Source organism: Larus michahellis, chromosome 1 (genome assembly GCF_964199755.1).
Source record: "Larus michahellis chromosome 1, bLarMic1.1, whole genome shotgun sequence".
In the NCBI taxonomy this organism is placed as follows: domain Eukaryota; kingdom Metazoa; phylum Chordata; class Aves; order Charadriiformes; family Laridae; genus Larus; species Larus michahellis.
The window spans coordinates 51,257,106-51,283,995 of record NC_133896.1 but is presented as its reverse complement, the minus strand read 5'-3'; the positions used below and the strand labels follow the sequence as shown (position 1 = coordinate 51,283,995).

The 26,890-nt window shown below is 37.9% G+C and overlaps 1 protein-coding gene across 1 annotated transcript; it reads right to left on the bottom strand.

Moving 5' to 3' along the window:
* NEDD1 (NEDD1 gamma-tubulin ring complex targeting factor) lies at window positions 1-26,890 on the bottom strand. Its single transcript, XM_074575565.1, has 15 exons — window positions 26,657-26,890; window positions 25,405-25,548; window positions 23,395-23,489; window positions 21,833-21,949; window positions 20,497-20,637; window positions 12,234-12,463; window positions 10,999-11,200; window positions 9,885-10,071; window positions 6,856-6,987; window positions 6,609-6,656; window positions 5,944-6,167; window positions 5,054-5,210; window positions 4,584-4,740; window positions 2,233-2,299; window positions 1-1,542 (listed from the first exon to the last, which is right to left on the bottom strand). Exons 1-15 carry the CDS (start codon window positions 26,841-26,843, stop codon window positions 1,438-1,440), a joined length of 2,193 nt encoding a protein of 730 aa, XP_074431666.1. The 5' UTR covers window positions 26,844-26,890; the 3' UTR covers window positions 1-1,437.

The following is a 26,890-nucleotide window of genomic DNA, read 5'->3' as shown; positions in this document are numbered from 1 at the left end:
ACAACATATAAAAATAAGTTACACTATATATTATGGCTTTCTCATTTAGTAGAAGAGTGCCATCATGGATTTAAACACTAGATGTTGTAACTAATTAACTCACCATGTTCTTAGACTTACCTTATTTGAGTTCTAATGATCATGTGAAAAGAAACAACAAAATATTAGTGGGAAAATTAAGAAGCCTCCAGAACAATTTAAATAGCAAGAGACACTTGTAGAAGTCTTTCAGAGAAATTTGTATTTAATTTAATTTTTAAATTAATTTAAATTGAAGTTTTAATTTAATGTAATCTCTTGGCACAGATAAATCCAAGCCAGGCCTCCCACGAACTTCAGTAGAGTCAGGGCTTCATACTGAGCTTCATTTCAGAAGTGTTCACACACAAGTATGATACCGTTATGCTACTGAAGTAATGATTTTTCTTTAATGTGTGTAATGTTAATTGTACAACTAAGAGAGTAGTTAGATTTGGTTTGGAGCTCTCTGAAAAAGGCTACAATAATGCTAAGCCGACAAGGTTCAAAACTAAAACACAACTGCTCAATACAAAGTGTTGTCCACTATGAATAAAAAGGAAGGGGGGGCGCAGATGCTTGAGTCAAAGACTGAAAGATGGCATTTACCCAATGCTATATTATTAATGGCGGAGTATACTTACATTTTGAAGTCTAAAGTTGCATTCAAATTGGACAAGCTGTGACAATATTCAAATACATGTAAATAAAAAGCATTCTAGTTTCATAGCTAAAGTTGTAAGAAAAATCTCACTGTGCAGTTGAAGTAGGATTTGCAACATCAGAGTTCATAGCAGACAAATTTCAGATTTACGAATATAATAAGAAAGATCACGGCACTGATGTTGTCAATATTTTCAAGCTCTAGTTTTACTCAGGCTAGCAGAGTTACCAGCTGAATAAAGTTAACTGAATACAGTACTTTCCAGCTCCTTATAAACAAGGCTCCATGTCACGCAGATGAGCTTTCTCGCTCCTCTTTTTCACCAAGAAAAGTATCTGAAAGGCAACCTACAGTGATTGTGTCTGATCGCAGTAAAATAAAGAAGCTGATAGAAAAGTAGGTATATCAAAAAACTCTTACAGAAAAGGCATCTGTCCTGTTTTGATTTTGTTATAAAAAGGCACTTCACATATTGCTAAAACTCTGATAATGTACTAATCCTTTTAGTTTTTCTGTTAGAAGGATGTATTTCAAGGTGGTTAGCATGAGTATGCAAACGTTCTTTATACAGTGTTTATCTGTTAAAAATCTTAAAATTACACATAGTATCTTACACCATTTATTTAGAAGAAAAGATTCCCTTTCAAAATAATAGCAGGTCTTCATACAATACTTCAGGGATGATGGATGATCTGTCATAAACAACACACCACCTGTAGTGAGTTCATGCTAATAAAATTAGCAGTGTAAATCCTTCAGAAGTGAGTCCTCAGTCTTTTGTTTTCCTCTCGCAGTCTCTCAATTTCAGCTACTAAGCTTTCATTTACAGAATACCTTTCAAGTAAAGCGTGCATTTCATTCTAGAGAAAAGAAAAAAGCTCCAATCAGCAGCTATAAAGTTAATTATTCCAGTTTCAGACTATCAATTCTCATATCCCTTTTGAAAATTAAAGAACCTAGATAATACTGGTTTTAGAAACTTTTGATAAGAACAGTAAGAATTTTTTTTATGCTGACATACAGTATTTTGATCATTAATACATTAGTGAATATTTTATCAAAGGATATATTGCACTACTTCAGGATGAGACTCTACTAATGCAGGTTCCATTAAAGTGTTCAGTACCAAGACAAGGTCTTTTTAATGCAGATCAAAAGAACAAAGATTCATAAAAAGATTAACTTAAAGAACACAGAACACAGTTCAGCATGGATGCAGTACCTATAAGTGAAGCTTTCTATTTGAACTCCATCTATCTCCTCCTTACCCCAGCTCTTTCTCGGTCCTTTCCAAAGGACAGCTGAATTTGTTTTCCTTTTCTCTTTTTATAACTCCTGAAATATGGAATTCATGATACCTACCCATTTATTTATCAATCATAAACCAGTTTAACAGATTCCAATTCATAGTTTCCCCCTCCTTCACATCTAATCCTCCCTTTCTTGCTCTTAGTAAGCAAAATTGATTTTGTTTTGAGAGAAGTTGGCACGCCTTGGTATTACTCAAAATGAAAACTGAATATACTTCCCACCATGCTCTGTGTACATACCAACTGCATATGGAACTGCTTGATCATCTCCACTTGCAAATTCACAATATCTCGATGACACGCTTCTCTGGGGGAAGAATTTCAAAAGGACAATGCTTAGTTTTATTTAGAAAGCAGTAATTCTCTCCAATCCTCAGCACCCAGAACCCCACACTTCCTCACCTTCATAACACTGTGAAACATGGGTCTAAAAACCTTTAAGCCATGAAATGTACTCCTCTACTGCTTATTTTGTTATGACATTGACTTTCATAATTACCATTTTTTCAGTTTATGAAAGACTTAGGATCTTTTCTGTTTAGAAATATAGAAATGTACGTGGCGGTATCAACATATTTTTTTCGCTGCTCTCATTTTTACCATTCAAAGTTAATTTTCAATCCCTCAATCACAAGTATTGCAGAGAAAGATATTTATCTATACCTGAAGATACATCTTTTCGGTACATCCCTTTCAGCACTCTTTTGTAAGAGGGCCCAAAACATCAACAGTGATAAATGATACATGATCCTCGAGCCCACAGAACGCTCCAGGTTAATCTACATAAGAAGTAGTGGCAGCATTGTCCATGAATTGACATGAATTTGTCAATTCATGGGCAACTATTCCACACTATAAGAACCAAGCTTGGAAATACCCTCTGAACACTACACCAGTGTTCCAGATGCTAAGGAAGAACAAGGAGAACAGCTCACAAAAAAGCAGGCAAGCTCATACGCTCTTCCTCAACAGCACATCACAGTGCAATCGTCTGAGGCCAAATACTGTGCTACAGATACCAACGGCCCGAGAAAGTCTTAAGTAGACACACAGAGATCTTATTCCATTCTCCTTTCCTAAAACACATAGCAAACCCAAAGGGAATATATTCTTCACGGTTTATTTCCACAGGTTATTGTGCTTCAGACCTCCTATTAAAAGCAAACAGTCTTCAATGGTATCTAGCATAGATGCCAGCTGGCAGCTTAGAAACTCAAAGATGTAGGTCATCTCCCAAAGACAGGAAGTTCAAGAAACAAGCGGCTTTTTGGAATCACATGAGTTATATATTCCTCCTGACCCTTTTCTAAGGTCCTTGTTTTTTCCCCCCATTACCTGAAGAGAAATGGATTTCAGGCAAGAGTGATAAAAATCCTTTCCTCAGATTCCAGAGCGTGAAAGCAGTTATCAATGAGAAACTTGCAATGGCTCCCTTCCCTCTTACTGACCTGAGTACAAACAATCTTTTACATTTGGTTTTAATGTATCCACAATTTACAACTGGGAAAAGGGCCAGTAGAGCCTTCCAGTCACTCCAGGAAGTATAGGTCAGAAAAGAAACACAATCTCTGAGGCTCCTGACCTCAGATACTGGGAGTACAAGACTGACGAGCATACCTTCCAACAATGGGATGCCTAAACACAGACTTTAAAGAAAAAACATCTGCAATCCATAGACTGCGATTTAAATCATGTGAAAGTTACATTGTTTAATCAGATGCGTGATTATTGCCAAAAAATCCCAAGGGAGTTTTTCTATACTATATCCTTATTTAAAGACATTTAATAACATTCAATGTATTTTTCTGTTGGCAGATACAGAACAGGCATAGCACACGGACCTACTGCTAATCTAGTTTTGCATTGCTTTTTGTCATCAAGACAGCAATACTTCTCCTGGTCTTTTCCGCTCCACCACGTCAGTCAACCTACTTCATCTTAAACATGGTCTGGGAAGCGAACCCCTAGATACAACTCTCCTCTCAACTTCTTTCTCAGCTTCTCTTTCTCAACTTCTTTCATGACAAGTAGAATGTTAGTTAGGTATCCACAAACACAAAATAATCTGACACCAGCCATCACTTACAGAACAGACATTATTTTAATGACAAGCTGCACCAGTAGAAATACACACAGTATTTTGCCTTATACATACCAAGCTAACAACAATCAAAGCCAATACAAGTCAACCATCTAGATCAAACTCTCCAAAATGTCAACTTTAAGAGAATTTTCCCCTGCTGGGACAAGACATGAGCAGGGAGGGAAAGAAATCAGCATAAGGCTTCATGAAAGCAGTACGGACCTCATTATGCAGATGAATTTACCATCCAAGAAGTATTCAAGCACTCATTCTGAAAACATGTTAGCAACATGCATTAAAAACCCTCAGAGACATCAGTGTAATTAGGCATCGGAGCTATCCAAAATAAATAAAGTTTCATACCTAAATTTCCATGATTAGGGCTATATATGTGTTTATATGGAGGAACATGTTAAATATTGGGAAGTATGTTAAAGCAGATGCTAAAACATCTTATTAAGTAAAACATGTCATTGAAAACAAAAGTCTTCTGCATGAATACCAGTACCTGAAGTCATCCATTGTTTCTTGTATCATATTCTGAATGAAGTTTATTTGGATTGATGTCAGAGGTGCATTTGGTCTGCTGCTCCCAATGGTTTCTACTATTTTTTCTGACAATGAACTGGCAACTCCAGCAGTGACAGGGGATGTTATCTTTGGACCTTTACAAATAAAATTAAATACATAAATAAGAATTAATTTTTAAAAAATCAGCATAATGGAGTACAAGAAGGTGGGGTTTTTTTATTTCTCTTGATGCTTGTCAATATTTTTTCTCAAATATTACCTAGTTAAAGAAGTCTTGATTTAGAATAAGCTTTTTCAGAGGCAAATAAATACGTTCGAGGAGGGCTAACTAGATTTACAGAAGAATCAGGATTGTATGTTTTTTTATAAGGCTAAGGCTATTTTACCAGGTTTCACATAAGTTTGCAGTCAACCACGCCTAAAACTGGGCCAAAATGATCAACTTACTTATTGAGGTAGTACCATTTACTGGCAAATCATATGCAGGATGCACCTGAATATTCTTCACTAGTCTCTCATTTGTATCAGTAGCCTTTACAGCAGTGGATGATGGTGGAGGACTTAAAGTTATGGATTCTGCACTTGATGAGCTCGATTTTGAAAGCTGACAATAAGAATAAGAATAATAATTAAAAAAAAAAAAAGACGAACTCTACTTAATTACACTTGAAGACCAAGTTTTCAGCAGGAATGCACTGTCAAGCATTTTTGGTTTCAGGAATCTGCTCACAAATCTGTTTTTCATTTTCTAGCAAGACATTGATTGCTAAAATAGCCAAAATTGCCTCAAGTGCGCACACACAGAAAGGAGTGCAAAAGGCAGAGGCCTCTTAATTTTCGCATCAAACATTTTGTGGCAAAGTTATAAACATCATTCCTAGCAAACTCAGACTTCTCAAAAGCAATACAAAAGGAGCCAAGGTCTCAGCAGAAGCATATCAAAGATAGCTCAAGGAGGAAGAGGAGGGAGATCAAGAATAGGAAAAGAAGAGAGCGTGGAATTAACCTAATAAATGATAAGCAATCATACTGGTGCAACCAACTAATGATCATTCTTGATTTTCTAGAAAAATAAAGATATTCTTCAAGCTAGCCCAGTTTTGTTTCATGTGAACTTTTATAACCTGAGCTTATATAAAGAGAAACATACATTTTTCTTGCATTACTGAAGGTCAACACACTTAAACTGAAAAACATTTTACAGATTTGTGTCAATAGTGTGAACAGAGCTGTAAAATAAGATTAGCTAGGATGACATCAAGGATTTTTCCTTCAAGTAGTAGTATCCTATCAAGATTCTAAAATGATCACTCAAAGCAAGAATTAGTATAGTATACCTGCTTTAAGACTTCTTTAGATTCTTGTTTTCCAAGATTTATTTTCTTAGTGTCAGTCTCTAGATGTTCCTCCTCTTCTTTAACTGGAGATCCCACAAGTGCATGTAATGGGCTAGACCGTATCCCTTGCACGCTACTGCCCACTGGGTTTCTTTTTATTGGTAAAGCATTGGTGAGCTGTGGGAGAAAATCTAAACCCAAAAGGTAGGACTGAAAATCCAGACCTAAAAAGGAAGAGGGAAGGGTGAAACACATAGGCCAAAAAAGAAACACACACACACCAAATCAAACCCACAAGTAAAATGCCCGCACACCCACACAGGACAAGTAATCCCAAGAAAATCACCCAAAAATGCACCCCACAAAAAACTAAGTCCTTAAATCCAACTTACACTGTCACTGTCCTTATGAAAGTAATAAAGCATGAAAAACCTCCATATATCACTATAAATCGCATAAAGGAAAAACAAAATCACTTTAGGCCCATACTTTTGGAGTTCCCATTACCATGTTGTGTCTTAGCACCTCAACGCGTTAGACAATTTCCAGAAAAGTTCATTTGTTTCAGCATCTGCTTTCATCATACAACAAAAGTAGCATGCAAGAACTAGCACAGGCCTCCAAAGGCCTACCACTGACAAAGAATATATTGAAAGTATGTTTACCGTCTCCTTTTCCTTGAGGATCTTCATTCAGTTTACTTCCAATAAGATCTACAAAGTATCAGAGCATAGACAAATTAGTGTTTATTAAATGAAATCTACATCAATATTCATATCATTGCATTGAGTTCGTAATCAAAGACAAATTAAAATACCAAGTAGGTACAGTGGTCAGTAACGCACAAATGTCAACAAGTTGTGCTATACGTAGATGAATGATGCTTTACAAATTTTAGTATTAGCAACTTACCATCTCTGACTGGAGAAAACACATCTCCTAAACTATTTCGACCCAAATCATCAAAATTCTTTAAATCAGTTTTTTTCCCATGATCTGTTTCTTTAGATGGAATCACATCCAAGCTGCAACTATGGGGAAAGCCTTTAAAGGGACAATAACATTCAGTTAGTAATTGACATTTTCCAAAAATAACACACATTATCCCCAAACAATGTCACAGTAAGCATGATGCCTGGTAGGTGTAGAAAGCACTTTAGAACTTTCTACAGATCCCAGGTAGAAAGTCAACTTTAACTTCCTTATTTGGGCTGTCAGTGCAGGTGAATATAACTAAAAGCTAAGATGCCTATTAACAAAATTAAGATACCGTTGGATTTGTTTCCTCTTTTTAAAAAGGGTTGACAAACTGGAGAATGCACTAATTTTCAGATATATCTACATGATGGATGCAGCAAATTTATGGTGTATCAGAGGAAATGAAAAACAGTGAATGTGCCTTCTGCAAAGAAGGTAACCACATTCAGATAATCGAAATGTAAATCTATTCTGCAAGAAGATAAATGTGCTTCACTGGGGCCATTAAGCATTCTAAGGGAAATTCTATGAAACATTTATTTTAAAGCTTACCTGATGTTAGGATATTCCCTGCTTATTTCTAAGATTAGGAAATCAGAGTGGGGTTACAGCTGCAGACAAAAGAAACTTGTTCCACCCTCAAGCCCCATCCCTGACCCAATCTGGGGGAAAAAAGTTAGCTTTCATATGCATGGTAACAGGTGCAGTTGTCTGAAGAATGAAAGTGTATCTCAAGACCAAAAAAAACCCCAGTAGTTATTAGAACTACAGTTTTCAGATGAGGAATACATGGAGAAGTGAACTGAACCGCTAAGATAACCACCTAAATAACTTTCACAGTTTAGTATGTTCGAAAACCAGATCAGGACTGTAAGCATGCTGCAGTTCTTCCCTCACTGAGCTCCTACTCTGAAAGTGCCTATGGTTTGGTTTTTTTTTTAATAAGTTAAGATCTAGGCAAAGAGCATTAGTGCTGTGCAATACATAAATAAGTCTCCTACAAATAAGTCACCTGTAGATACAAAAGCTTTACTTTGTACCTACTTTAATTAAAAAAAAAAAAACACAACACAACAAAAAACCAAATCACTGTTCGTAAAACCTGTAACTACTTCTCTGTGTGGGATTACTTCAAGTGATCCAAATGTGACTGTGTGGATGACTACAATTAATTACGCCCAAGTATTTACATCAACTGGAACTTGAGTCAGGTTTAAGATTTCACTTTTAAATGTATTAATATATCGCATTTTCCATTCCTTCAGATGTGTCAGTTGTGACACATACATAGGTCTGCACTTGCTTGTCCATTAAGTAAATACTGGGCGTACTGAGTCAAGCTAGAAGTGCAGTATCAACCTGTGCCAGAATTTACAGAGGATCTACATGGAAGAAGCATAACAGGTCAAAATGCCTTTTGTATATTTTTACCCATTCCCAGTAATCTAAGTGTAGCAAGTACCTAAACCAAAGGACGGCTGTTAAATAGGAGTTTATGGGAAGGCAGCTCAAAGTACATCCAAACTTCTCATCACATTCTGCCTTCATTTATACTTTTGTACTTTAAAATACATGTGACAAAAAGCGCCAGTCCATTTATAAACTGTACAAACAGGTGTTTTCTTGTTTTAAATATGCTATCAACCAGATCACTTTACTGAATGCCTCTTATTTCTGCAAAGCTAAACCCCATAATCAGAGTCTAGAAGAGTTTTCACAGAACATATGAAGTTTGTGATCTCTCATCCATTCCCATTTATAAGTTTAAAGACCGTATCTTCTGAAGTATACAAAGGTGTTTACTTCTAAAGTGAACACTCAGTTTAATGAAAAATATTTGTTTTACTTGGCAAGCCTTCATTTTCTTAAAACATTTATTTATTATGCATGATCCTGTTTAAGGGGTAACAGCCATTACATATTCAAATAAAGATAATAAATCATATATTTTAACTGAAATAAAATTTTCCACACCATTCAGTAATGTTGATTAGCAATACTTCTTGCATACATAGGAAGCATTCTACTTCACCTCATACTTCACTGCCTACCCAAGGGAGGTCATTAATGCACATCCCTATAGACTGCAGTGGCTTATTGCCTAATTACTGTTGCTAAATGTGTTTCTCCTTATTTAAAAAGGGAGGGAAAAAGTGCTGTTGCATTAAAACGGCTTGAGGATTTTTTCCAAGAATCAAACTAACAGTGTCATTGATTTGACTATATTTTCAGAACTTTTCAGAACTCTTGAATTAAATAAAATTTTAAGAGTACATTTCACACAGTGGCAGAATTTTAGAATAATGCTCAGAATTCTTAAAAAGAACTTGTTAATTTCAGAAGCATAAATAGCAAGTACAGTTATACAACTAATCATACTTGCAACTATATTTAACATCTTTCCTACCATGTGATATTGGAATCATGCCTCACAAAAATACAGTTCAGTTCTCACTTTGATTTTTAGACTAGGTTGTGGGTTTTTCTCCTGTGTTTTGTTTGGTTGGTTTTTTTAGATGAGGTCTGTTACTCCTGTTTATTAACGGAATTACAAACCATGAGCTGTGCATTCCATACAGACATCGCGTCAGAAAATATATTGTGTACATAAGGATAATCTATAGGAAGTCTACAGACCGCAAGAGAGAACCCCACAATATCACCATAGAGTTTTCTCCTTTAAAGTTTAAATACATACTTTTACTTCAAGTCTAGAATTTTAGACTCCACACGTCTAAAGCTTGGAGTAGGACCCAATTCACTTCCCACAGTCTCACAGTATGTCTAATGCAGTAGGGGAGGGCTAAGAATGTGCAGATGTGCATGCACATACACACAGGTCTTCCAAACAAATGCCCTTCTCTCAGTGAAGTTTTTATACTGTAATTCTCAAGGCATGAAATATTCCTTTCATCTTCTATGTTATGCTAAATATAATTATAAGAGTAGGAAGAATACACTACCTGTTTTCTCCTGAAGAACCTCTCCTCCTTTATTCTCATTTGGCAATGTCAAATGAGATGAAACTGTTGCTGATGCTTGAGAGGCAACGTTTTTGATGCCAGTATTTTGAAATCCTCCAGGATTACTACCAGATTTGACTTCTACTCTTTTGGATACAGGTTTATTTGAAGAAGCCGTAAGGTTAGACTGAAGATGAAAATAGAACAAAGAGATGTTATAATTCCTTCAGCTAAGAGTAAAAATATAAGCCAATATTCTTTCTGCCTCAAAACACTAAAAAAAAAGTTCAGTTCAAGTTGCAAAGGAGATATGTAAAGTTGCCTAGGAGATATGCCTTTAAAAATATAAAAAAATGTAACTTCAAAGAACATGAGAAACATCTGTATTATTATATGAATACTGCATGGACCTGCAAAAGAATAGCAACAGAACATAAGGTAACACTGGAGTGACCTGGCAGGAGCCAATTTTGATCCTAGGCTTAGGCATGGGAAAAATAAGAGATTACATTATTAGAGACTCCAAGTTGTAAAGGAATAGTCAACTACCAGCAGCAAGTATGCTGGAAGAGGAGGAAAGTCTCAGACTGGTGAAGAATCCGCTTCAAAGGTTCTCTCTGTGTCCACTGAATGGATGTGTGGGGTTTCTGGATAGAGCAGAGCCTAATTAATTCTTGGAAGAATCTCTTAAGCCTTCTTTATTATTTAATCAACTTCACCATCTACATGTGCCTGCAAAAGGCCATGCAAAATACCTTAAGACGGGCAGCTATGCGTCTTCACCCTAAGCAGAGGGGCCATTACAGACTTCTCCGCTACTCCCTACAAATGAATCTAAAATGCTACAAACTGATCTGTAATGGCAGCAGATTCACACCACGAAATTTTCATTTCTACACTGAGGCTACAAATGGGGACAATTCCACATTAAAACCCCCTTAAAACGGCACTTAAGACTGAGCAGTTTACAATTTCTGCATTGGCATCTATAGTGCTTAGAAACTGAATGCTAACTTTTTTTTAAACTTTTTTTAGAACTTAAATTTATGCTTTGCTTTCATTAGTCTGCCTGTTGAGCAATAAAAAGGAAAGGTGGTTTGTTTGTTTTTTTTACCTTGGAAAAAGTGCTACTGAACTGAAGACGTATGCATTTCACACAGCCTTTGTGAGCAATAACTGTTTTCACTGGTGATGTCAGTTGTCTTAAGTCATACTGGCAGATTTTTCCCCGGGAACATCCTATAGCCAAAGTAGTACCATCAGGCATGAAGTCTACTGTTGTGAGAGGAAAATCAGCTACTATTGTTGTCAGCAACCTTCAAACAGGAGGAAGGACAGGATAGAGAAGCTTTTAGAGTTCAAAAGTTAGACTTTTTGAAACAGTTTATCTAAAAAAAAAAAAAGTATAAAAGCTTTCATAATTCAGCTACAGGGCAGTAGTTCCACTTCTCCAGTGCCAAGTAAATTCAGTGAAATATCTTACAGAACAGTGGATTGCATTTATACTAAGTGTTCATGCTTAACAAATTAAAGGTTGCATATGCCCCAAAAGATTTCACCAGGACAGGATCAAATTGCCTTCATAACAGCAGTTCTGACACCAACATTATTTACTGATATCACCATTTCCAGCAGCAATCAAACTACATACATCCCCTAGCTTCCCAAGCCTATCGACTCTAACCTTCCCATAACTCTAGGAAGAACTTGAGGTCCTAGTTTGCATCCTTCTACTAAACCCCTCCAAGCTAGAGCCAGACTTCTATTCAGCTAGAGTGAAAGCACACCCACACTAGAACCACAGACCCATGAAACCACTTGCCATCATCCCCTCTTACTACACAGCCCCATCACCTATGTACATCATCCTGTATTTGCTGCTTTTTCAACGGATGCTCTCCCATATTTAAGGCTCACTATCTCAGCAACTCTGTGCACCACAGTTACGTCTTGTATCTTGAACTAGAAAAGCAGGCAAGCTGAGCTCAGGTGGCTGCAGGTCCTCACGGGCTGTACTGCCCCTCACAGAAGTTAACTGTTCTGTATCGACAAGAAAAGCCCGTACACGAGCACTTGGGAGCAGTCACTCACACATAGCACCTCAGTTAGAACCCACATACCTTGGAGTTTTTTTTGATTGTTTGGGTGGGTTTTTTTGTTTGTTTTTTTTTTTTAAATAAAAAGGCAAAATGGACTATGGGACATTCTTCAGTAGCGATATGCCAACCACTTCAACCATTCTGAGTGGGGTCTAAATTAAGTATTTCACGTCACAGTTAGGCATGGTTTTTCAGTTTATAAGAGCCAAATAAGGATCCTATAAAATCAAAGGTTTTTAAATATACTCACTTTTTACTTGAAGTGTCATAGAGAATAATTCTTTTATCCAAACCTACAGTTACAAGCAGCAGCTTATTGACTGGAGAAAAGCAGATTTCTGAAGCTGGTGCTTTATGAGTATTTTCAAAATTATGATATGGGCTCTGGCTATTTACATCCCACAGCGTTACACCACCACTGTCAGAAACACTGCCCAGCAAGGATTTCTTAAAGGATGAATATTTCAAGTGTCGAATAGGCTGTAAAACAGACATAAAAAATGAATTATAATACCACTATTAAACATCACATTTAGTTATTTTGCAAACACACAAACACATTAGGAATACAAATGTTACATTAAGTTATAGTAGTCTACTAAGGCTGGCCACTCTAAAAAATAAAAAGTAAAAAAAAAAACCACACCCACCACATTCATTTTGCATTACAATGCCATTTTTGCTGTCAGGGGGCAGATTTTTTGTGTGTGTCTGCGTACCATGAGCTAATTAAAAAAAAGGAAAAAAAAGAAAACTTCTAGAAAAGTTTCTTGATTTTTCAGCAACTATCACGCCATCATACACGCTAAAAAACACACCAACAAAAAAACCCCATACAACACACCACATCTAAAAATAAAGAAGTTAAAAGCGTGTGAAAAGGTACATTGTTTCATTGATTGGTCTCCTGCCAAGAATGTTAAACTTAATTCCCCTCCACTGATTTGAAGTACTTGGACATAAGCCAATTTCATAAGACAAAAAGACTCCGGAGTCATGCAAGTACGTAGGTCCTGCAGAAGAACAGGCTTCACCCTGGGACCTGGGACCACAGAAGAGGATAACATGCCTAGTTTACCACGTGCGGCCTTGTTACCACAGAACCACGTACTACAGGAACTTAACTTGCCTCTCAGAAGCAAGTAAGTATCTTGTTTCCACCATATTGCTTCAGAGCATGTTTCAGAACCCCACTGCTCTAATATTAAATTACAATATTCAATTTCCAGATTAATTTTATTTTATATGACCCATTTGCACCAGTTCACTCCTGTGATATGTGTTGGTTTATATGCCTCCAACATAACTTCTACCATGACCATGAGCCAACAATGTGCCCTCGTGGCCAAAAAGGCCCATGGCATCCTGGGGTGCATCAAGAAGAGTGTGGTCAGCAGGTCGAGGGAGGTCATCCTCCCCCTCTACTCTGCCTTGGTGAGGCCACACCTGGAGTACTGTGTCCAGTTCTGGGCTCCACGGTTCAAGAAGGACAGGGAACTGCTGGAGAGGGTGCAGCAAAGGGCTACCAAGATGATGAGGGGACTGGAACACCTCTCTTATGAAGAAAGGCTGAGGGATTTGGGTCTCTTCAGTCTGGAAAAAAGACGACTGAGGGGAGATCTCATCAACACTTATAAATACTTAAAGGGTGGGGGTCAGGAGGATGGGGCCAGGCTCTTTTCAATGGTGCCCAGGGACAGGACAGGAGGTAATGGACACAAACTCGAGCATAGGAAGTTCCACCTAAACATGAGGAGGAACTTCTTTACTTTGAGGGTGGCAGAGCACTGGAACAGGCTGCCCAGAGAGGTGGTGGAGTCTCCTTCTCTGGAGACATTCAAAACCCACCTGGACGCATTCCTGTGCAACCTGCTCTAGGTGACCCTGCTCTGGCAGGGGGGTTGGACTAGATGATCTCCAGAGGTCCCTTCCAACCCCTATCATTCTGTGATTCTGTGACAATAACACCCTTACACTTAAATTGTTTCTTAACTCCCCATTGCTGCTTTTCCCTGTTTTAATAGACAGCCACCTCACCACCTTTCAGGCTTTATTTTGCTATAAACAATAAGTGAGACTCAGTCCCCTAAGACTGGTTTTTCAGTACAGTCTCCTTGCAGCTCTCCCAGTTTGAATCTTTCTTGAATACAGACAACCAAAGTCTTGTATGATCCTCAAAGCATTTTGCTACTGCCTTTGCAAAGGTAGTAATACTTCCTCTGTAAATACTCATCCTGACGTATCCTAGATTGCATTTTCGTTTTTGTGAACCAATCTGTTTTGGTTGCTCAATGCCATTTTATGATCAAGAAGCCCAAGTCCTTCTTTCCCTTGGGAATTTTCAAATCCTAGTCTAATAAGAAAAGCCTCAATTGTGACCTAAGTCTAATACCTTGATATCTATACTGTCATTGTTGCTCCCATGTCTATTATTTCAATCATTTTTGGATACTGACACAATCCTCTCTCTTACAGGCAATACATTCCAACTGAGCCTCATCATAGGTCTAATTCTCATATCATAACCATTACTGAAAAATATTAAACAAGATTAGCTACTGATAACCCAAACAAATATTTTCTTTCAATATTACCTACTGTATTCTTTCCTATAGCCAATTTCTCACCCATCCTCAATTCCTTTCTAACCTCTATCCTCTCTAGTATTTTCTCACAAGGCACTGAATCAAGTGCTTTACTCAAGTCCAGACAGATGAGAGCCAATACATTTTATTTGTCTGAAAATGCTCTCAAAAAGCTATTACATTATTCTAGTATAGACCACACCGCAATGCACTGTATTGGATTTTATCCTATTTCTCTCTAACTTCATTTTAATGGAGATATGTGTTGGTTTATATGCTTCCAATGTAATTTCTAGCACTTGTATTGCATGTCTTGCTGGAAACGTAATTGCTCGACAAAGAAGTGGCACCCTCAACTGCATATTCAAATAGGACAGAAGATGACTGTTTATAATTAATACAGCCCTCTACTGGACACGATGGAGACATTTTTATCAGCATTTTTCAGTTTATTTACACTAACGAAATAAACATTGAGAGATTCGGGAACAACAGCCTCAATTATGTACACGATCTACATGAGAAACATGCCCGTCCCTCACAGTTCCCTCAATTATTCACTTCCAAATGCTTTCCTTACTGCCCTGGCATCTGCTCATGCTCCATTTTCTTCCTCCTCTGTCCTCCTGCCCACCAAGATTACTCTCTCCCAGCTCTCCTCAAACCGCCCTTGCTATCCTATCAAGTCTCCCATTTCCTTTTCTTTTTTCCTTCTGATCTCACAGGACCAAGGCAAGTTCTCCATTTTCTTTCATATATGTACCTTCCCCATGTTACCTGTTTCCCGTTTCTCACTGAAGTCCTGGTGCTTCCTCAGAGCAGCTTAACAGTTTAATTTCAGGTTGCCAATGAAGGAGGTGTGAGGAAGCTCCTATTCACTACCCACTTTCACTGAATTAGCTTAGCCGCACGCTGCACTTGCAACAATGCAATTGCTAGATCAGACTCAAGGAACAGAGGCCCTTAAATTTGTGCACACTTTTACATGAGACAGTCAAATGCATCATATTGGCATCCCTGACAATATGCTACATGTCTGAGTTTCAAAGTCTTGCCCAGACAGCTGAAGGCATGAAAGAAACTCATTCCAGAAGTGAGTCACTTAATCTGAAGTTTTTAAAAAACACAAACCAATCAACTCTATCTGAGAAACATCTGGGTGAAAAAATATAGCTTTAAGCTTAGCACAGTTAGAAAGAGCAGACAACCAAGCCTCATATGGGAAAGCATCAAGTTTTAAGAGGCAGGTGGTCAAACAACATCACTTACAGTAAGTCATAGCTGCATTTTGCTCATTTCCCACCCCACCCATAAATCAACTAGCAACTGTATTTTAGAAAAAGAATAGGCTTCATGAAGTAGCATTCTGTCTTTAAAATATTGACTCAACTCTACCTGAATTTTATAACAAGACAAACAAAAAAAACAACACACTATCCAGGGACCACTGGAGTGAAGTTAAAACACACAAACAGACACTATGAAAGCTGACAAGTATACATAGAGAAGTATCTTTTTTGTGACCCACTGCTGCAAGAGAATGGGACTCCTTGTACAGGAAGAGATGAATTATTACACTTGATCAGATAGTTAAACTATTTAGTCCTACAACATATGTACGAAAGTGCTTGATACTGGAGTTCTGAAGAAGGCAAAAGGAATTCCTCCCCACCCACCACAGGAGACAGATCCAGGATAATCTAGGCACAAGTCTCTTCCAATTAGTTAAAACCAAAACTTACCTCCTTTATAATATTCCTTCTGCTGTAATTCTCAAGTTACTTTTCCAACCTTCTCCCTCTGATTAATTTTATTGCCAAAGAGCACGTTAAAAAAATCAAAAATCACCATGATCAACTGCGTGTTCACAGAGAAAATGTTACCCTGAATTTAGCATTATTGTTTAACTGTGTATCCTTTTATGTTAAGTGTTATTTAAGAAGAGCCTACTTTTTCAGTTCCATTCTTTTCTCTTTACCAGACTTCTTCCCTACTTCTAATCCCTCTGTAACTCTGCCAATCCTAATTCTGTGAACTTTTTTTGAGCTGTCACACATACTATTTTAGATCAGAGTCTATCAACTATTTTTGACTTTAATACATGTTTCTTTATCTTATTTCTTGTACTTCTTAATGTTTTTGTCTATCTTAGTGACAAGAAACTAACACGTAGTCACAGTCTTCACCAAACAGTTTTTTTTAAAAAAAAAAAAGTTGATTTTTGCTTGGCATGATAAAGTCACACAGAACTTCAGTACACTCCTAGCCAAGTTTTTTCCCTGAAGCAGCTGAACTTCATTTATCATCTCTTGTCCCTTTTCTTAAGTTATGGTTTAGAAACAAGAGTTCTGTTACTTGGATTTTGAACACTAGGGCCTCCAACTCAGACTAGGTGAAAATAGCCCCAATACAGTTGTATTGTACTGCCAGCAATATGAATCCCAAGCCTAAAAAGGGCACACAACCCATATGGTTTAACAGTGAGGTTTACTAGTTACAAGAAAAAAAATTAGCTAAGAATGTGGGAGACAAGTTAAACGTCGGTACTTTTCTGAAAGGAAGCCCAAGAACATTTACAGATTACAATTTCATCCCCAGAAATCAAATGGCAAAAGCGTGGGACATGATTCATTGGGAAAAATCTGGCTAGGCAAGCTTAAGTATCTTGTCTGAATTGGATCTAAGGGGATATTTAAGATTGCTTTATTTTAAGTCAGTATAGCTGTTCACTAAGCAAAACTCAAACATGCTTAAGTAAATGTCTGAACAGAAGTGGGAAGGGGTCATCTATTTTCTAATTATTTTACTTACTAACACTAAAATCATTTCAAGATTATTAGGAACTATTGGAAAGAGTCATGTGTTGGAACTAACCTGCCAAGACTGGAAAAAAAAAGAAGCAGCAAATATGAAGGCAAGTTTCACTACACCTTAATAAGTACAACTCCTGATGATCTCTGGGAATTCTGCACACACAGAACTACCAGAAACATGTTTAGCACAAGGTGCTGAACACACAAAGAGAAAATTAAGTCCTCCTTGGAACATTTTCCACACTCAATGTAGCACAAAAAGCCATATACATCTTTTTGCCTTAGCTGCGATTGTAGAAAATAAAAGTACATTTTATCTTTGAGCTTCACAGTAAGACAGCCAAACAATGAACAGTTCACTTCAGAAAGTGGCTGGTCCATTGCTAAGAAAGACTTCTTACGCTTAGGGTTTTTCACCGCTGGAAAACAAGTGAAAAGCCCAAAACTAAACCAGAAGTAGTCTAGTATCATCGATTACCTTATTTAAAGATAGTACAGTTTCTTAATCTCCTTTATACCTTAGAGAGCCTTGTAAGTGAGAAGGCAGATGTAAACACAGTTGATAGCCTTCAGTTTTTAAAGCTATTTCACTATATGGAGCGACCAGAACTCATCACACTTCTTTACAAATCGGCCAGCTGTTCAAACAACTAGGCTAAATCCTGTTGCTAGGAGAACAGCACCAGGCAGTGAAGACTTGAACAAACATTATGTTTTGAAACAAACCTTAATCCATCCTCACAACAGCAAGTAGATAAGAATCTGGTAGTCTAAATGAATACCAACAGCAAAGACAAATTATGGGATCTGCAAACAACTCTGTGCAAGAACTCAACTCTAATAAAGCACAAAGGTGTTTCTAAATCAAAATCAATTAATAGAATATAGCCCAAAACTCATATGAAAAGAAAATTGTTTAAAGTCACAGAAAGCACTGCAACCTTAGGCTATTCTACTACTTGTAGAGTCTATACAATATCAGAAATTAACTGGCAAGGAAACTACATTCCATCATGCCGAATCAAACAGAGACAAGCTAAATTTTATTAGGTTAGTTTGACCTCACATTCCCCAGTTGTAAAAAAGGTTACCAGGGAGTGATGACCCTTACTAAGCCAGACAGCTAGTGCCAGGATCAAGCAGGACAATAAACTGTGTATCTATTCAAACATGCTCTTAGAAGCTGGGCCCCTAAACTATAAATCGAGTAAAGGCTTCTTAAATTTAACAGAATTACACAAGTCTTCAGATATTTGCTTCACTGCACAATTAATCCTGCAATTCTCAACAAGTAGCAATTAAAACCCAATACCAAAAATTGAGCTGGTTTTGCATACAGTGCACAAGGAGCATAGATAAATTTTAGGATATAAGATAAACTGACAAACTGGGACATCCAAGTAGACATCCCATTACACAATTATAGCTCAGTCCATTTTAAATTAAGGCTACAATCAAATAACTGCCCCCCTTTAGAAAATATTATAGACCCTTTAGAAAGTGAACAGTAGCTCTGTGCTTGCAATTACTTTGATTTAACACTTCAAATATCTTTATCCATCTTAAAGGTCACTCAGCTTTGCAGTAGGCCTCTTGATTTCATCTGCCAAAATAGCTATTCACTGCATCACTTATTCCTATTCCTAATCACTTTTTGGTGGAAAGAGTTGAATATATCAAACAGGCTGACATAAGTCATCCTCATAAGAATTTTTTCATTTTTTATTTAACTAGCAACGTAGTCTGCACTCTGGATATTCACCTCGTCTGTGTAATCCAGCCATGGATATCCCTGTAGCTCCTGCCTCACAGCCACGTTTCTTTTTATAAGATCACAACAATCAAATCAGAAAAAATGGACTGACTACATAGATGGATTTTTAAGATCAAACCAAATATGAAGTACAATTTTCCTTCAATATAAGTATGAGACTACAGTGATGGATCAAAGACACTGCAGCACCTAAGAGCAGAGATAGTCTGAATTTAATGGAGATATTTCAAAAGAAAGTATACCACAATTCCCATGATGTTATAACGTCGTAAGATTCTTCATCAAGTCATATTGTTCACGCTAGACAGGAGAAAAATTTAACTTCACACTCTATCTGCAATCTAGGACTGAAAAAGCTGCTGCAGTAACAGAAAATGACTAAATAATAACTTCAATATTCCCTGCAACGTTAAAGGCCAGGTTTAGGACCAAAGTAACAGTTCTGCATCCCCTAGGCAGCTTCTACCTCAGTAAAAATAACTCAGTAAGAAAATAAAAGAATGCCTAGAACAGAAACACTTGCTTGTGCCTAAGACTTAATGTGAGTATTACATTAAGAACACACACTGGAACTTCTGATGGAACAACACATCTCATTTACTACTGCAGATGCCCCTATAACAAGGCAATTCCCCTAACGGTACCCACTAATTCTCCAGTATCTTTTGTATCTGCCAAAAGGAAGTGCAGTGGAAAACCCTACCAAGGCCCTCAAGTAGCACACATGCTTTGTGTTTGTCTTTTGCATAGTTTTCCTTCAAATTAGTTATCCAAAATCCTATCTAAACACCTCCATAGGTAATGTAAAATCTCATTGCTTTTCTCTTTGAGCAGCTGTGCAATTTTAATCTCCAGATTAAATAAATTTACTATTTGCAAATGCAGGCTTATATTCACCCGTACTGTACGGATGCCTCTGTTCAGTTGTAAATCTGATTACTTTGGATAAGTCAGAACTCAGGCTACATGATCTTTGTTCTTTGCAACAATACACATTGAGTCGTGCACTCAAATCCTCCTTCGGTTTGTAAAGCCAACTGTTTTTTGTTCAGTTCTAAGATGTGTAGAAGTTTGTTCTTGAGGCACCAGAGTCTACAAAGTAAAACGTGCTGTAACCTGCATATAAGTAAAGGTACTTGAGAAATCTGTATTTCAACGTTACCTACTATTTAAGACTAGAATACACACAATGGTCTGTTTTTTCCTTTCCATAAGCGAACTCTTAAAAATTAAAAGGAAACAGATTAACAAAATTTAAAAGCTCTTGTTAGGTACTTTCCATTTCTAGTCACTGTGAATTACAGCTTCATACCTGAAAGGAACTTAGAACAGATAGCCTACCTGACGGCTGCTATAACCAAAGGGAGTACTCGATAAGTTGGTGGTAACACTGTGTAGGATAATTTCACCACTCAATGATCCAGAAGCAATGTAGCAATCATTCCAATTATATGTAACACACGTGACTTCATCTTTATGATCCTGTGGGGAAGGGGTGTTAGAGGGAGAGGGTTAAAGACATTCAGGATAACCATATTCCTTCCTATTCTGTGCTCGTGCAGAAAAACTTCAGCTTGATGTTTTTTTCTGACCATCTGTAACATTTAAGAATATTATTTAAGAGTTATTACGGAATATCCCAGAAAACAGCAGCAGAACATACTGAAGATCAGCCGTTATATTTTAATAACTGTCTGGTTGTTTTCAGATTGCTTTAATAAATTAATAAAGATGATGCTGTAAGTATATACAATATTTTAATAAGACAACCATAGAGATATCTCCCACAGGTGTCATTAATGTTACTTTGAAAGTAAAGTCTTCCAGAAGCAAGTGATATTTTAATACACTTTCTGTTAATCTGATGTACTATTGCCAACTTCCCCTTCTGTCATTTTGGTATTAACACATATATTTACCAAATAGCTTTTCAGTATAGTCATTTGCAATGATGATATTGTGTTTTTCTGAATATATAGGGGAAGACAATCAAGTACTTCTAGCCCAAAAAAGGAGAAACAGATATTTAAAGTATTGTATTAACTACTTATTAGCTTTGGTTCAAACTGTAACTTTAGGAGTCCAAGAAAAAAAACAATAAATCAAACCCAAGGTTTTATAGCCTCTTTAACAGCGGTCCTAGATGAAGGCAAATCATCTACTGAAGGCATCATGGAAATATACCAGCCTATCCTAAGTTTTGTGCATCATAACAAGGTTTTAGAGAATTTATACTGGATCAGTTAAAAGACAATCATAACCCAGTTTTGCATAACATTAGTTCTACTACAGTATTCTAAAAATACAAAAGCGTTTTCTTGTTTGACAGATCAGAATCAGCAATTATCTGAAATGCTGCCCTTGGAAAAAAATCCCCCCTCAGAGAGCATCAATACAAATTCGCAAAGTAAGAAGCCTATTCTGAAAATTTAAACATAGATTATTATAGAATATAGAATAGTACTCTGAAGACATCAAGTTAAGTATGCTTGTTAAATTAAATTTGCTATTTACAGCACATAAAGAACACAAACTTGAACAAGACACACACATGTGCTAGCTCCTATCCGTGAGCTTGATCCTACAGATACAGGACTTAGAGAAAGTACATTTTTTACTGTTGGCAGCAAAACCTGGAAGTCATGAAAGCTACAGTTCTTCCTCCTTCCAAACTTACCTTAAGGCTACGGTAAACTTTTCTGGATTTCAGATCCCATATATTAACTGTGTTATCAAGGCCTCCACTCACAATATATGAGGAACTAGAATTCAAGCTCACACATGTCTGTTTTGCCTGATGGAGAAAATTAAAAGAGTACGTTAAAGATAATTAAGGGACTTATTCAAATCTACTTAAGAGCATATTGATGCGTGTTTTCATTTTCACTAACACAAATAGTCCCACTGACTGATGGAACTATGAGTACACTAAAGTAATTTCCTATAAAAAGGCATTTAAAATCCAGTCCAGTTTGGACACGTGTTTAATCTACATTAATTAATAAACTCTCAAATGTTTACCTTTCCCCATTTCAATTTTTTTTAGCATCTTTTCCTTCAATATGCACTTTCCCTTTAAACTATAGCTCCCTAAAGTGCAATCATAGACTCCTATTCAGGTACTGAGTTTTAAAAAGAAAATGCTAAGTTTAGAAAAAAACTCCTTAAAAGAAAATCAAAAAGTTGCCTAAGTCATGTACTTCACATTCCCTAAACATTACAAAGAATATTATAGCAGCAAAACTCGTAATTCAGTAAAGTGATTCTTTTTAAAATAATCATTGAAGTACAGCTTTTGAAAAAAATGTCAATCTTACATCGAGGACAAATTATTATTCAGTTCTATCATGTTGAAAATTCACTTTTAAGTTCCTCAGATTTGAATTAAGAAAAAAACAAGTCCCTCTAATTATTGACATGGTAAAACTGGAAATGATTGCATTAGTTACAGATCAGATCTAGTGAAATCTCCAGGACAAACACTCCATCTTTGAAAGTGTTTGCTTCGGCAACCTACAAGCCCGGTACAAACAACTTCTCAGAAAATTTCCAGTCCAAATTAGCATTACAATAGCTATCCAAGGAGAATAATCAGAATGATTTAGAACGCTAACAAGTCATTCAAGTAACCATGTCAAGAGACTCTTCTAAAACCAAGTCCAGCTTTCTGAAGAGTTTATAGGGCCACACTTCCATTTAACAGGGGGAAAAAAAAAACCCAACCATTGCAGTAGTTCTCCTATTTCACATATTTCTAGAACCTAGCGCACGTACGCTCCAGAACAACCTTTACATAGACTCTTATGTTTTTCAATGTACAATTCATAGGTGTATGCAATACTGGCAATGAAAATGCCAGTTGGAAAATGAAGTTCAAACTTGAGCTGTGTTCTGTTGCCTATGCATTAGATCAAGTTTGAACCACTGACTGCCTCGGGCCATCACACTGAGGCTCAACAGGCACATTCCCCGAGCAGAAAGCTCTCAGCGGTGGACGCTAGTATAACTGCATTTGTATTTTCTTACTGGTAGAACTATTTTAGAAGCACTATTCCCCTCCCTCTTTACATGTATTTAACGATACAAAAGGAAATGTTTTAACATATGTGGCATAACTCTAACAATACTAAAATTAAATTGATCCCAATATGCCCAAGAAGTGTGACACAAACTGTACATGAGTGGGGGGAAAAAAAACACAAACAAAAAAAACCAGGGAAAAGCATCAGTCATACTTACCCCTTCAGCTATTTCAAAGAGTGAAACAGGTTTGCTTTTACAGCTTGAAACAACTATTTTATCACCAGCAGCAGACGCAGTGGCCAGGTATCTATCTTAGTCACAAGTTATGGACCATAACTGTATCGTACCAGTGATTAATAAAAGCAACGGTAAGTTTCCCTTACTGAACAGAAGGCAGATTGGTTAAACAGTCTGAAGTACTGTACCTTGAAGGGACCTAGAAATAGAAACATAAGGCTATTTTCTAAGCTTTCATTAAGAAGCTCTTGCATTAACTACATCCCTTACTTCCCAATACAAGGCAGAGCAATTTCTTTCAGAGAGAAGAGGAGAAATATCTGGCAGACATTATTTAAGATCTCTTTACCGCTAAGGCTGCTTATCCAGTCTACAATTTTGTTTCCCCACCACCCCCAAGTAAGAGCCTATTTATCACTAGAGTTCAAAGAAATGTCTGTTGCTGTTAGCATGCTATGGATTGCAAGAACAGTCCTGTTTGTGACAAATGTTAAACTACTTCAACATATAGATTCTAGAGCACAATGAATGTTTGCTAATTTGTCTCCCTCTGTACTAAGGAAAAAAAAAAACCACACCAAAAGAACCTTTTATGACACCAAGTACCTCAAAGTAGTACGAAAAGCCATCAATATAGAACTGCAGAGCAGGGAAACTGCCTCTGCACACCCACCATCATTTAGATCCACATACTGTACGTCTACAGGCTGATGTCCATTGTGATTTTATATTTGCTTATTTAAGAATACAGGTTAATTGGCTGGATTTAACACCAAAGAACTGGTAGGCAGATTAGTGCTTGCTATTTCTTTCGTTATTTTAAGGCACCATTTTAGCTTACAGAATTATACATAACCAAAATCAATGCTTTACCCCTAACAAATTAACAAATGTTCAAAAGCATATACAGCAAGATACTTCATTGTTTCAGTTTCAGCAGGTGAAGGGGAGACTAGGTGGAAGATGACAAGACAGACTGTATATAGCTACAGTCTACTAAAGAACACATACATGTATACAATTTTTATATATATAATTATACCTATGCTTCAATTTATCTGCAAGCTCCATAGCTAACACATTGATTTGTGCTCTGATGGCTTTAACTTTTTTCTCATACATCCACTTATTTGCAGACTTAGAGACAGACACATTCAGAACTTGCAGGACATAACTGTTATGTGCCAACATCCTGTCTTTCCTTTACATCAAGATCAGACATGGCTGCCTTTTCCTGTAACAGCCATACAAGCTATTCACCTGACAGTGCGCTGCTTTCATGAAATGTCTCATAATATTCACCGAATACCTGGCACCTCATATCAGTATCCTGTAATAGGCTTCCAAGAGAGAGGTGAAAGGTCTAAATGGGCCAGATCCATTGTCATGCATAGATCACCACCATCCTACAAATGTTTTTCTACACATCCAAAATATTTGTGCTTCCTCTGCAAATGCTACAGACAGCACAAAGCAAACCAGTGCCTACTGAGTAAGAGATACGTGTACACTATCAAAGACTATCAGAATCAATGAGAAACTGCTCAAGGAAAACAAACAAACAAAATCTGTCATTACAATTTTCCTCTCTACACTATGTATAGAATTTTACTACACTAGCAATTGCTTTGTTCAACCTTGTCAGTAAATGAAGCACTGCCTTGAAAGTGAATATTGTAATCAACTATTGAAGAAACAAATGAGTAAGCTTTACAGTTGGTAGACAACCCAAGCATATCACAATCATTAAAAAAGCGTTAGCCTCCTAAAGGAAGAGAAACTTCTTCAGAAGCATTTACCAGCATGAGTTGATTTTGTAAATCACTTCAACACAGAGAACCACAAAATTTTTTCACACTACATACAAACATTTTTATGCAAAACCCCAAAACTGCATCAGACCTGTGACTTGCAGACACTTCAATAAAAAAAATTCACTAAAATTTTGCGGAACGCTCACAAAACTATGGCTGAAACTGTAAAGGATACTATTGCTGGCCCAACATAGTGAGCTGACTGGATGTGTGGGTGTATGTGGGTTGAACTGCTCCAACACAGTTAGAGATGAGGAATCCCATATTTTAACGTCATCTCCTGATGAAGCAAAACGTATGCCTTCTTGCATGGCTGCACCTGTTTTTTGCAAAAAAAAAAATAAATTAAAATACATATATATAAGAAGTAAAAATATAAGCCAGAAAACTTCACAAGTCAAAAATAATTTCATCTATATTATTTGTTTTCTTGATAACACAATTAGTACCATTCAGATGAAGATACTACTGGAAGCAGCAGACACTCCACACTTTTGTTACTTGAATTCTTGCAGAAAGTGTATACTTTCCTTCTCACGAAGGAAAAGCCACCCCCTCTATAGTATCAAGAGACTAAAACGATGCTTATATCTCCACAGACTTTACAGCTGCCTAACAAGAAGCCGTGAGTATTTCAAAGGCTCGCTTCCCACCAGTAGATGGAGATATACAAGCTAGAATCAAACCGACTGTTGCAGGGGAAGGCTGGAAGTTTGGACCTAAAGGACTCACTTCAGCATTCATTCTCACCACCCTATGGGAGACGTACGAAAATCCTTTAAGCTATAACAGTAGAATACGAGGGCTGACGAGTCACTTTTCAACGCAGCTTACACAACGTTAAAAAAAACAAAAAGACCACCAACAATAACATACTAGTATTTGTTTTGACCGACACCGTTTTAAGAGTGAAGGCCAAGCTAACCGATGCCAGGTTGGTACAGTTTATTCTCAGCTGGGTAATTCTAAACTAGCAACAAACAAGGGCTCGAACGGTAAAGCCTTTCCTTCAGCTGAAAGCACAACTACCTTGCAGCCAAAAGTTTCCGGGACGTTTCTACGTGGCTTCAGGCCACTAATTCTCACAGACGAGGATGTCTGGGAGAGGTGCATATCACTGACAAAACTACTCAGGAAACTCAAGGTCCACACCCGCCTTCGCCCGGCCGCTGCCCAAGGCATCAGCCGCGGGTTCTGCTCCCCGCTCCCTCGCTGTTCCCCTCGCCTCGCACGGGGCTCCTCTCCCCGCTCCGCGCCTTCAGCCCCCGGAGGCCGGGGGACGAGCCGCTCCGCGCCTCAGGGCGCCGCCACCGCCCGGCCCCGGCGCCGCTCCCGCCAAGGCAGGGCCCCGCCACCGGCCGCCACCGCGTTCCTCGCCCTCTCCGCGGGGCGCCGGGTCGCTCATCGCCCCCGCCGCCGTTGCCCACCTGTGAGAGCGGGCAGCGGGCCCAGCCCGAGCCCCTTCCCCTCCCGGCCCGACGCCTCCTCAGGGATCGGTCCCGGCGCCGGCCGCCGCGATTGGCTGGGACCCTGCTGCTCCCAGTTCTCTACGGGGTCCGCACGCACTCCCGGCCAATGAGCGCCTCTCTCGCGGCCCGACTTTCCGCGCCGCATCCAACTTAACAGCCCGTCCCAACAGCCCCCGCGCGTGCTCCCTCCAC